Source organism: Balaenoptera musculus, chromosome 8, assembly GCF_009873245.2.
Source record: "Balaenoptera musculus isolate JJ_BM4_2016_0621 chromosome 8, mBalMus1.pri.v3, whole genome shotgun sequence".
NCBI lineage: Eukaryota > Metazoa > Chordata > Mammalia > Artiodactyla > Balaenopteridae > Balaenoptera > Balaenoptera musculus.
Genome location: NC_045792.1, coordinates 57,167,019 through 57,180,210, shown reverse-complemented (window position 1 = coordinate 57,180,210; position 13,192 = coordinate 57,167,019). Strand labels below are relative to the sequence as shown.

The 13,192-nt window shown below is 38.3% G+C and overlaps 1 protein-coding gene across 1 annotated transcript in view; it reads left to right on the top strand.

The window, feature by feature from the left end:
• Positions 1–13,192, top strand: part of PAAF1 (proteasomal ATPase associated factor 1) — a 50,622-nt gene that overhangs the window by 20,227 nt on the left and 17,203 nt on the right. The window contains exons 5-6 of the mRNA XM_036861833.1: positions 996–1,094; positions 1,723–1,873. Of these exons, the coding sequence (XP_036717728.1) occupies positions 996–1,094; positions 1,723–1,873 (250 nt within the window). The remainder of the gene's footprint in view (positions 1–995; positions 1,095–1,722; positions 1,874–13,192) is intronic.

Here is a 13,192-nt window from a genome sequence, read left to right as displayed (position 1 = left end):
TATTTGAAAATGTTTTATAAATGATAAAACATGATATAAATGTTAATTGTTGTCATAATCCTTAAAATTAAAAGAACTACAATTAAGTTAATGGTCCTTTTATTGAGGAACCAAAATAAAGAAGAAAAAGTCTTAGAAAGTGTTAGAGTTGACCCATATATCCCTTTAGTTTTTGCCAGACCTATTCATTAAGGCTTAATTGGCATAGAAGTGTAGAGTGGAAGGTTGAATAATTAAAGGCAAAGTTCCTTTTTTTGTTTGTTTTTTGTTTTTGAAAGTTCCTACTTTTTAAAAATAATTTAGGTCATATTGGAATCATAGCTGCTGGGAATATGACTGTGATTATATATCTCAGTCTTACATTTCTGGAATATTTGCAACTGGGTGTTTTTTAATAAAAAGAGGATATTATGTATGCATGTATTGATATATGAAAGAGACTTGGCATTCTGATCATGGCTTATTCATGAAGTGATTCCTAATATTGAAATTGTATAAGTGAATTTGAGAATTTTTCTATTACTTATTCTGAAATACACACACAGACAGTTAAGATTTTACAGAGGGAATGTAAAGTAGTAAATTGGAAGCATCTTTGCTTTTCCTTGAATCCTGGTGCATCTTGGAAGTCTGTCTTTTTGTGTAAGTGGGTTCCTAAGAATTAGGAGAGGTATCTTAATTTTAAAATAAAATAGCAAAAGATAGAAACTATGGAAATGATATGGGAATAAGTAACTTTATAGCTGAAGCAGGAGATTATAGATGACTACAAGAATAGTTTTTTGTTTCAAGAAATAAAGGGTTTTGGCTCCAGCCTTGTTGGGAGATCAGTGATGATAACTCAGCCTTCATATGAAACGCATGTCCTTTGTGTTGGGAAGCATAGGCTTGAAGAAGTCTTAGAGAAGTGTGAAATGAGAGAGGTTTATAACATATTTCAAGGGAAGAAGAGCATTTCGTTATTTGTAACACTGGTTGTTTTGTCGTTTAAACAGATAACATGCCTGGACATTTCCAGTGGAGGAGGCCTTGGTGTGTCTTCTAGTACCGATGGGAGCATGAAGATCTGGCAGGCTTCCAATGGAGAGCTCAGAGTAAAGGCTTTGGGTACACTTTTAGGGTGGTCTGAGAAACCTTAGACTGGGCCATGGAAAGAAGAGTGGCCCATTCTGAAAATGCAGGAACACTGCACTTCAACTGATCTTTGTTCTTCCATTTGTTAATCTGAGAACCATGCTCAAGTTTGGTGATTTGCCAGAACAAATTGGGGCTGGAACAGTGGAAGAGCCAGGCTAGTGAATGTCTGTGAGTGGATGGTATGAACTGCCTTCAGTGACCCATTTCTAAGACAGAGTAGCTAGGCTGTTACACTGACTATATGGCTGAGCCCCCCAACCTGTACAGAGGATTTTAAGAAAAGACAAGTAAAAGAGCCCTCAAGCCTCCTCAGCTCCTTATCATATGTAGAAGTAGACTTAGGGATGGCTATGAGAGCTTTGGAATTCAAATTCACAACATCTGCAGCCAAAGCCCAGGAAGGGGAGCCAGCAGCTCTAAGAACATTACCTGGTATACAGATGAACTAAAGAGATTCTTTGGACCTCTTTTGTTTTAAAATGCAGCATGTAGATATATCATTTATGGGACTAAGGATATGGGAGGTAAGAGAACATCAAGGGATGGACAAGAGAACTAGCATGGAATTTTCTTTTGTTTTTCCAGAGAGTATTGGAAGGACATGTATTTGATGTGAATTGTTGCAGGTTTTTCCCATCAGGCCTTGTGGTTCTGAGTGGGGGAATGGATGCCCAGCTGAAGATCTGGTCAGCTGAAGATGCTAGCTGTGTGGTGACCTTCAAAGGTCACAAAGGAGGTATGAAGAGTGGTTTCGCCTAAAGGTTTCTCTAATGATCCCCAGAAATGAATCACCAAAAAGATAGAAACAGAATCTAGTTATCCACAAAAACACAAGTAATTCATCCAACTGGCCATTTAAATGAACTGGTATTTCCCCAAGGATTAGAAATTCCTTTCCTACTCAGTCTTATTATTGCTATCTAGAGTTAACTAACTTAACATAGATCATTGTTTTCCACAATTGATAAGGGAAAAAAAGCCTCCATAGGAGATCATCTACTTGTGTGCTGGGAAAAAAAGAGAGGTGTGCCCACTATTTCACATTAGTCCTTTGGCTGAGGTGATAGTAAAAGCTGGGTTGCAAACAGCTGCATCACCAGACATCAGATAGACCTTGGTATTGATGGTCGATTCCTGTGGATTTAAATCACAGTTCAGTTTTTTAAAATGGATTAACCATATAACCTGTTGATATCAGATTGTAGAGACAAGAGTGAGAACATCTTCCCTCTGCAACTGATTGGTTTGTTGGGGAAAAAGTTAATTTAGAGATGTTTTATCCTTAATTTGGAACGTTTAAAAAAAATGATAAATATGTCATTCTTATTTTTACAAGTTTGGTTATTTTTGAAAATGTAATAACATCCCCAAATAATTTCTTACCTTGATCCCTCCTTTGGGACCATAATACACATCATCTACACCACTCATTTGGGAATTTATTATGTATTTGCCCTATACTTATGGTATTTAACCCAGTGTTTTTGCCTTGTGTACCTGACTATATTATAAATAGCTTGTGTGTAGAGATTGATTTTTTTAAGTTTTAGTATTTCTTTATAATGGTTTGTCAGATTACATACAGATCATCTAGCAAACACACATGTTAACCTTAGCAAATAAATGGGTTTTCTTCTGAAACTTAAGTACATGGGTGCATTGAGAGGGAATAGAAGGGATATATAGAGCCTTCTTCACGTTCAGTCCAAAGAACTGACAGGTCTGAGGAGTCAAAGCAGCCTGCACTGTTGGGGAATACAGGAGCCAAAGGAGTCTAGAAGAACACTGGGGGATTCACCTTAGATCTGGCCACCTGGAAGATGCAAGGCATGGGGGACCTTTCCAGTGGAACAAAGCATAGCTCTGCATGTTGAACTTAACAAGATGCATATTTAACATCCGTGCACACTTAACTTCAGAATACCTTTGGATTACTACAGTTATTGACTGTGCCCTCCACATGAATCCTAAGTCTCCCAATGTTCTTCAGTTCTCCTTAAGAATCCATGTGTGTCGCTTAGCTTAGGGTGAACTGTAGAGTGTTTGTTGATCTGATTTAAGCTTTTATTCATATAGTTGTTCCATTCTTTTGGCCTTGTGAGAAAGTTCTGGGGTGGGGGTAGGTGCTTCTCCAGAGTATAACAACCCTTACTTTTTTTTCCTTGAGAGGGTTTGTTGTTTTTTTTTAAATTAGATTGAACAGAAATGATAAGCTTTAGGGGAAATTGCATGAAGTCAGATTCAGGTTAATGTCTGTCAGGTCTTGAATGATTCTCTCCAGTTAGTTCTATAAAGGAGCCCCGGGTTTGGGGTTGCCCATTCTTCAAAAGTATGGAGCCAAAATCAAGATTAATCTCCAATAACAGCGGCATATATGGGTCACTGTCTTTACGTAGTTGACTTCCAAGTTGCTTTGTGTGGTTCCTTTTTTACAGTCTCTTTAATTCTGAGATTTTGAAGCATTTTAATAAAAGTCATGAACCACATAAAAAACAGAATAAAGAATTATCGTTTGCATTTGTGATCTTTAGTGTTTTCACAAGTGGTGACTAAATAAGAGAAGCAGAAGATAGTGTTGAAGTGAACATGGTCTTTTATTGCCTAGGTAAGTCTTGGCAAGCAAGACATAAAAGGAAGACTGGGCTGAACATTACCTGATGCTTATTGCAAAGAATCATTTGGACACTAATACAGCAGCTCTGTATAAAGATCTGTTATAAAGGATAACCTTTCGTTAGCTTAATTAAGTCCCTGGCTTGCTTACTGCTTCTAGTATGTGGAAACATGATAGTAAGGGAGCCAGTACAGTAGAGTGACAAAGCATAGGATTTGGAGACATACAAATCTTGGTTTAAACCATAATTCTTCCATTTAAAGTCTGGGAAGCCTTGGAAAGTTACTTAACTTTTCTGAGCCTTAATTTCCTCATGTGTAAAATGGGGATAATAGTATTAAATGAAATGGTGCATATGAGAGATTTAGTATAATCCCTGGTATATAATAAGTGTACATTGAATGCTATTATTGTTCATAAAAAATATGACACTATACTTTAAACCCTGCCAGGAAAGTTGAACCTTGTGATGTTTTAACATACTTGTCAAATGTGAAAAGCAGAAATTGTTATTTCTAATACAGTAGACATTTTTGATCTTAGTTGATATGTAATTGGTCTTTTCTAATACTTCTAGATACATATTTTATATTTATTTAAAGGATTAGTGTGTTCTTAACAAGCAGAGGTAAGATTTTTGTAAATCTGTCTAATGAAAAGATAAACTAAAAGTAGTGTTCTATTTGTAATATATGAGTTTACTGAGTAGCTCTAAAGTGTACTTTAATCAGTTTGAAAATTTTTTTTTTTTTAATTTTATTTATTTATTTATTTATTTATGGCTGTGTTGGATCTTCGTTTCTGTGCGAGGGCTTTCTCTAGTTGCGGCAAGTGGGGGCCACTCTTCATTGCGGTGCGCGGGCCTCTTATTATCGCGGCCTCTCTTGTTGCGGAGCACAGACTCCAGATGCGCAGGCTCAGTAATTTTGGCTCACGGGCCTAGTCGCTCCGTGGCATGTGGGATCTTCCCAGACCAGGGCTCGAACCCGTGTCCCCTGCACTGGCAGGCAGATTCTCAACCACTGCGCCACCAGGGAAGCCCAGTTTGAAATTTTTTAATTGACCAGGCCATTTAATTAAGGTTGGTGAATTTGGAGATATATATTCATAATCTTAATTCTTTGTAATAAGCACCAGGTCTTTCATAATCTGTGAAAACATTGAGACCAAATGAAACACCATTTCAGTTGATTGGTTGAGGTTTTTTGCTCACCAAGGTAGGAAAGATGCTTACATTTGAGAAACCAGGTTGCATTCTTTTCAAACTCTTATATACTTTCTCTGAAATAGGATATGCTGCCTCCAAGTAATAGGTGCTTCAAGGCTCATTATTTTCTGAGATCTGAATAGAGTAAACTTGTTAAAAAACCTGCCTAGAGGGCTTCCCTGGTGGCGCAGTGGTTGAGAGTCTTGCCTGCTAATGCAGGGGACCTGGGTTCGAGCCCTGGTCTGGGAAGATCCCACATGCCGCGGAGCAACTAGGCCTGTAAGCCACAACTACTGAGCCTGCGCGTCTGGAGCCTGTGCTCAGCAACAAGAGAGGCCGCGATAGTGAGAGGCCCGCGCACCGCGATGAAGAGTGGCCCCCGCTTGCCACAACTAGAGAAAGCCCTCGCACAGAAACGAAGACCCAACACGGCCAAAAATAAATAAATAAATAAAATAATTTAAAAAAAAAAACCGCAAATGAGTTTAAAAAAAAAAAAAATTAGGTCAGCTCTACCCACCACCAGAGCCTCCCATCAAGCCTCTTAGATAGCCTCAACCACCAGAGGGCAGACAGCAGAAGCAAGAAAAACTACAATCCTGCAGCCTGTGGACCAAAAAACCACAGTTACAGAAAGATAGACAAGATGAAAAGGCAGAGGGCTATGTACCAGATGAAGGAACAAGAAAAAACCCCAGAAAAACAACTAAATGAAGTGGAGGTAGGCAACCTTCCAGAAAAAGAATTCAGAATAATGATAGTGAAGATGATCCAGGACCTTGGAATAAGAATGGAGGCAAAGATTGAGAAGATGCAAGAAATGATTAACAAAGACCTAGAAGAATTAAAGAACAAACAAACAGAGATGACCAATAAAATAACTGAAATGAAAACTACACTAGAAGGAATCAATAGCAGAATAACTGAGGCAGAAGAACGGATAAGTGACCTGGAAGACAGAATGGTGGAATTCACTGCTGCGGAACAGACTAAAGAAAAAAGAATGAAAAGAAATGAAGACAGCCTAAGAGACCTCTGGGACAACATTAAACGCAACAACATTCGCATTATAGGGGTCCCAGAAGGAGAAGAGACAGAGGAAGGACCAGAGAAAATATTTGAAGAGATTATAGTCGAAAACTTCCCTAACATGGGAAAGGAAATAGCCACCCAAGTCCAGGAAGCGCAGAGAGTCCCATACAGAATAAACCCAAGGAGAAACACACCGAGACACATAGTAATCAAAGTGGCAAAAATTAAAGACAAAGAAAAATTATTGAAAGCAGCAAGGGAAAAACGACAAACAACATACAAGGGAACTCCCATAAGGTTAACAGCTGATTTCTCAGCAGAAACTCTGCAAGCCAGAAGGGAGTGGCATGATATACTTAAAGTGATGAAAGGGAAGGACCTACAACCAAGATTACTCTACCCGGCAAGGATCTCATTTAGATTTGATGGAGAAATCAAAAGCTTTACAGACAAGCAAAAGCTAAGAGAATTCAGCACCACCAAACCAGCTCTACAACAAATGCTACAGGAACTTCTATAAGTGGGAAACACAAGAGAAGAAAAGGACCTACAAAAACAAACCCAAAACAATTAAGAAAATGGTCATAGGAACATACATATCGATAATTACCTTAAACGTGAATGGATTAAATGCCCCAACCAAAAGACATAGACTGGCTGAATGGATACAAAAACAAGACCCATATATATGCTGTCTACAAGAGACCCACTTCAGACCTAGGGACACATACAGACTGAAAGTGAGGGGATGGAAAAAGATATTCCATGCAAATGGAAATCAAAAGAAAGCTGGAGTAGCTATACTCATATCAGATAAAATAGACTTGAAAATAAAGAATGTTACAAGAGACAAGGAAGGACACTACATAATGATCCAGGGATCAATCCAAGAAGAAGATATAACAATTATAAATATATATGCACCCAACATAGGAGCACCTCAATACATAAGGCAACTGTTAACAGCTATAAAAGAGGAAATCGACAGTAACACAGTAATAGTGGGGGACTTTAACACCTCACTTACACCAATGGACAGATCATCCAAAATGAAAATAAATAAGGAAACAGAAGCTTTAAATGACACAATAGACCAGATAGATTTAATTGATATTTATAGGACATTCCATCCAAAAACAGCAGATTACACGTTCTTCTCAAGTGCGCACGGAACATTCTCCAGGATAGATCACATCTTGGGTCACAAATCAAGCCTCAGTAAATTTAAGAACATTGAAATCATATCAAGCATCTTTTCTGACCACAACGCTATGAGATTAGAAATGAATTACAGGGGAAAAAACGTAAAAAAGAAAAACACATGGAGGCTAAACAATACGTTACTAAATAACCAAGAGACCACTGAAGAAATCAAAGAGGAAATAAAAAAATACCTAGAGACAAATGACAATGAAAACACGACGACCCAAAACCTATGGGATGCAGCAAAAGCAGTTCTAAGAGGGAAGTTTATAGCTATACAAGCCTACCTAAAGAAACAAGAAAAATCTCAAGTAAACAATCTAACCTTACACCTAAAGAAACTAGAGAAAGAAGAACAAACAAAACCCAAAGTTAGCAGAAGGAAAGAAATCATAAGGATCAGAGCTGAAATAAATGAAATAGAAACAAAGAAAACAATAGCAAAGATCAATAAAACTAAAAGTTGGTTCTTTGAGAAGATAAACAAAATTGATAAGCCATTAGCCAGACTCACCAAGAAAAAGAGGGAGAGGACTCAAATCAATAAAATCAGAAATGAAAAAGGAGAAGTTACAACAGACACCGCAGAAATACAAAGCATCCTAAGAGACTACTACAAGCAACTTTATGCCAATAAAATGGACAACCTGGAAGAAATGGACAAATTCTTAGAAAGGTATAACCTTCCAAGACTGAACCAGGAAGAAACAGAAAATATGAACAGACCAATCACAAGTAATGAAATTGAAACTGTGATTAAAAATCTTCCAACAAACAAAAGTCCAGGACCAGATGGCTTCACAGGTGAATTCTATCAAACATTTAGAGAAGAGCTAACACCCATCCTTCTCAAACTCTTCCAAAAAATTGCAGAGGAAGGAACACTCCCAAACTCATTCTATGAGGCCACCATCACCCTCATACCAAAACCAGACAAAGACACTACAAAAAAAGAAAATTACAGACCAATATCACTGATGAATATAGATGCAAAAATCCTCAACAAACTACTAGCAAACAGAATCCAACAACACATTAAAAGGATCATACACCACGATCAAGTGGGATTTATCCCAGGGATGCAAGGATTCTTCAATATATGGAAATCAATCAATGGGATACACCATATTAACAACTTGAAGAATAAAAACCATATGATCATCTCAATAGATGCAGAAAAAGCTTTTGAGAAATTCAACACACCCATTTCTGATAAAAACTCTCCAGAAAGTGGGCATAGAGGGAACCTACCTCAACATAATAAAGGCCATATATGACAAACCCACAGCAAACATCATTCTCAATGGTGAAAACTGAAGCATTTCCTCTAAGATCAGGAACGAGACAAGGATGTCCACTCTCACCACTATTATTTCAACACAGTTCTGGAAGTCTAGCCACGGCAATCAGAGAAGAAAACGAAATAAAAGGAATACAATTGGAAAAGAAGAAGTAAAACTGTCACTTGTTTTGGATGACATGATACTATACATAGAGAATCCTAAAACTGCCACCAGAAAACTGCTTAGAGCTAATCAATGACTTGGTAAGTAGCAGGATACAAAATTAATGCACAGAAATGTCTTGCATTCCTATACACTAATGATGAAAAATCTGAAAGAGAAATTATGGAAACACTCCCATTTACCATGGCAACAAAAAGAATAAAATACCTAGGAATAAACCTACCTAAGGAGACAAAAGACCTGTATGCAGAAAACTATAAGACACTGATGAAAGAAATTAAAGATGATACCAGCAGATGGAGAGATATACCATGTTCTTGGATTGGAAGAATCAACATTGTGAAAATGAGTATACTACCCAAAGCAATCTACAGATTCAATGCAATCCCTATCAAATTACCAATGGCATTTTTTTACGGAGCTTAGAACAAATCATCTTAAAATTTGTATGGAGGACACAAAAGACCCCGAATAGCCAAAGCAGTCTTGAGGGAAAAAATGGAGCTGGAGGAATCAGACTCCCTGACTTCAGGCTATACTACAAAGCTACAGTAATCAAGACAATATGGTACTGGAACCAAACAAAAAACATAGATCAATGGAACAAGATAGAAAGCCCAGAGATTAACCCACGCACCTATGGTCAACTAATCTATGACAAAGGAGGCAAAGATATACAATGGAGAAAAGACAGTCTCTTCAATAAGTGGTGCTGGGAAAACTGGACAGCTACATGTAAAAGAATGAAATTAGAATACTCCCTAACACCATACACAAAAATAAACTCAAAATGGATTAGAGACCTAAATATAAGACTGGACACTATAAAACTCTTAGAGGAAAACATAGGAAGAACACTCTTTGACATAAATCACAGCAAGATCTTTTTTGATCCACCTCCTAGAGTAATGGAAATAAAAACAAAAATAAACAAGTGGGACCTAATGAAACTTCAAAGCTTTTGCCACAGCAAAGGAAACCATAAACAAGACGAAAAGACAACCCTCAGAATGGGAGAAAATATTTGCCAAACGAATCAACGGACAAAGGATTAATCTCCAAAATATATAAACAGCTCATTCAGCTCAATATTAAAGAACAAACACCCCAATCCAAAAATGGGCAGAAGACCTAAATAGACATTTCTCCAAAGAAGACATACAGACGGCCACGAAGCACATGAAAAGATGCTCAACATCACTAATTATTAGAGAAATGCAAATCAAAACTACAATGAGGTATCACCTCACTCCTGTTAGAATGGGCATCATCAGAAAATCTACAAACAACAAATGCTGGAGAGGGTGTGGAGAAAAGGGAAACCTCTTGCACTGTTGGTGGGAATGTAAATTGATACAGCCACTATGGAGAACAATATGGAGATTCCTTAAAAAAACTAAAAATAGAATTACCATATGACCCAGCAATCCCACTACTGGGCATATACCCAGAGAAAACCGTAATTCAAAAAGACACATGCACCCGAATGTTCATTGCAGCACTATTTACAATAGCCAGGTCATGGAAGCAACCTAAATGCCCATCAACAGACGAATGGATAAAGAAGTCGTGGTACATATATACAATGGAATATTACTCAGCCATAAAAAGGAACGAAATTGAATCATTTGTTGAGACGTGGATGGATCTAGAGACTGTCATACAGAGTGAAGTAAGTCAGAAAGAGAAAAACAAATATCGTATATTAATGCATGTATGTGGAACCTAGAAAAATGGTACAGATGAGCCAGTTTGCAGGGCAGAAGTTGAGACACAGATGTAGAGAATGGACATATGGACACCAAGGGGGGAAAACTGCGGTGGGGTGGGGATGGTGGTGTGCTGAATTGGGCGATTGGGATTGACATGTATACATTGATGTGTATAAAGTTGATGCCTAATAAGAACCTGCAGTATAAAAAAACAAACAAAAAAAAATTAAAAAAAAAAAAACCTGCCTAGAAATATGAAATTTGCTCTGTTTCTTACTAATACTTATTTCAGTCATAGTTTAATCTAACATTATTCTTATTTCCCAGACTTTGGCTAGGATGTTTATATGTGAATCAGCTGAATCTTTTCTTGAATGCAGATTTTTTTTCGTCTTGGTTTATATGTTGGGGACTTCTGTCTGTTTGGTTTGATATCTAAAGCCTTTGCAGCTCTGCTAGGTCTTAGCTATGGCTACTTCTCTTACAAAGGCATTCCTGCTACTTCATAGCTTCTTCTTAAGGTAATTTCTCACAAATTCCTGCTCCTGTAAGGCTCCTCCTTCTTTTATTCTTGTCACCTAAGAGTAAAGAGACCCACACTAGATGCCACTATGTTGTAAGTGACATTTTATTAGAGAGGGAGCGATAGTTTTCCACTCTACTTTAATAAAAAAGGAAAACTTCCTAGATGGCAGCTCTTTACTGAGTATTAGTTGAAATTTGTACACAGTTAATATCATTCACAGCTCCCTAGCCACAGCTGTAGCATCCTGCCTTGGATACATATTTTTCAGAACTTTTTTTTTTTTTTTTTAAGTTTGCATCACTTCCATGGAACTCAGCATTTTTAAATAGTGGTTGGAACTTCCCAATATAGACATAAACAGATCTTTGATGGCTTAGTAAGAGTTGAAGCCCCTTCCTAATGTTCCTGTTGGTGATTCCTTAAGATTCTTGAAAGATCTAAGATCCTTTTCTAGCTAGAATGCTGAGTGTGTTATGGAGAGAGAGTGGAAAGGTGGATTTTCTAAACTCAAGGTATTTTATGATTACAAAATATGTTGTAAATAAGAAACATAAAATAGCAACAAGATATGTTGCCTCCTTAGATCTGCTTCTGAGGGAAAGTCTACTTTTAAAAGCTTATCTAGGCTAACACAACATTGTAAAGCAACCACATTCCAATAAAAATGAATTTAAAAAATCAACATATAACCAAAAATAAGTAAATAAAAGCTTATCTATAAGGCCTTTATCCATTAGATATATAAGTACAATGATTACATTTTATTTTTCCAACAACTATAACCAGCTATATAAATTGTATTTAGTTTTTATTTTAAATTGGATATACTTGGAAACTTAACCCTGTGAATTAGATCCCACCTGCTGTGGAGCAACTAAGCCCATGTGCCACAACTACTGAGCCTTCTCTCTAGAGCCTGTGAGCCACAACTACTGAGCCTGCTCTCTAGAGCCTGTGAGCCACAGCTACTGAGCCCACGTGCCACAACTAGTGAAGCCCACCCTCCTAGAGCCTGTGCTCCTCAACAAGAGAAGCCACCTAATTCACAGGGGTAAGAAAATCATATTTTATCAAACCTGAGAAAATCATATTTTATCAAACAGGCCCTAAATTGGCTACTTTTAAAATTTGTGGCATTTTTATGAATTCATCTTTTTTCTGAAAAAGGCTTTCAAAGTGAAATTTCCACTGAGAGTTGAGGCATGTGGTTAACTGCATGGCTCATCCATCACTTGTACCTTATATTGAGTTTTTGTAGAGTTTTGTCAAGGTTTGTATATCTGAAGTCATCTCATCTTGAGCGGAATGGAAGCAAGCCAGGGCACTAGTTTACTAAGTAACCTTTGATCAGGTACTCTTATTACTCAGCCTGCAAGTGTTTATTGGGCACCTATAATAGGATAATTAGATGGGTTTTAGTAAAGCAAGTACTAGCCCTGCCTGTATCACCATAGGGCCAGACTCCCTTTCTACTCTACAGTCCTATGTTGTCACATATATGCCCCTGTAACTCTTTATGTCCTTGACTGTCTCTACGTTTTTACACTGTGTGCTCCTGAGGCCAGGGATCATAGCAAATAGATAAGGGGTGACAAAGGGCTTCAAAAGTTGTAAAATCTGTGGACATTTTGGATATTATAACACTCTGCATCTTACTTGATCTTTTTTAGCAGGTGGTCCCCTGTCGAGGTATGGTACGGGGGCCCAGGAGGTGTGTATACTCAGCTTCCTGCTGGGCTCCTCTAACACTGTTCTGGCAAAAGTGGAGCACTGCCTCACGCTACCTGTCTGCAAACAGGTGAGGTAGAAGCTCAGCTTCCCCTTGACCTTGCTGACGCCTTCCTGGTGAAAATGGGGCACCATCTTGCATCACCTCAACTTGCACCACTTCCTTTCCTCCAAGTGGGCTTGTAAGCTCTGTTTCCTGCTGACTGACACCAGGGGATGGGTTGGGGAAAGTGGAGTGCTACTTCCCTGTCCCTCATGTTTTACCTCTTTCCCCCATTGGTGCTGGGTGAGAATAGAGGCCCAGCTCCCCGCTGACAGTACCCTGCCGGGCCTGGTCAGCATCGCTGGGTTGGGGGAATTGGAGAGCTGTCTCCTGCTTCCATGGGGGTTGAGGTAGAAATCACTCCCTGTTCAGCCCCACTGAATCTTTGGGAGAGGGAGGGTAGGCAGTTTTCTGTTGCGTTTGAGTAAGATGGATATTGCCAAAAGGTTTTCTGTACTGTTAGGCCACCCTTTTCTCAGTCTTCTGCCTAGAGGCAACAGACTTTCTTGGAGGTTGGTTTCTTG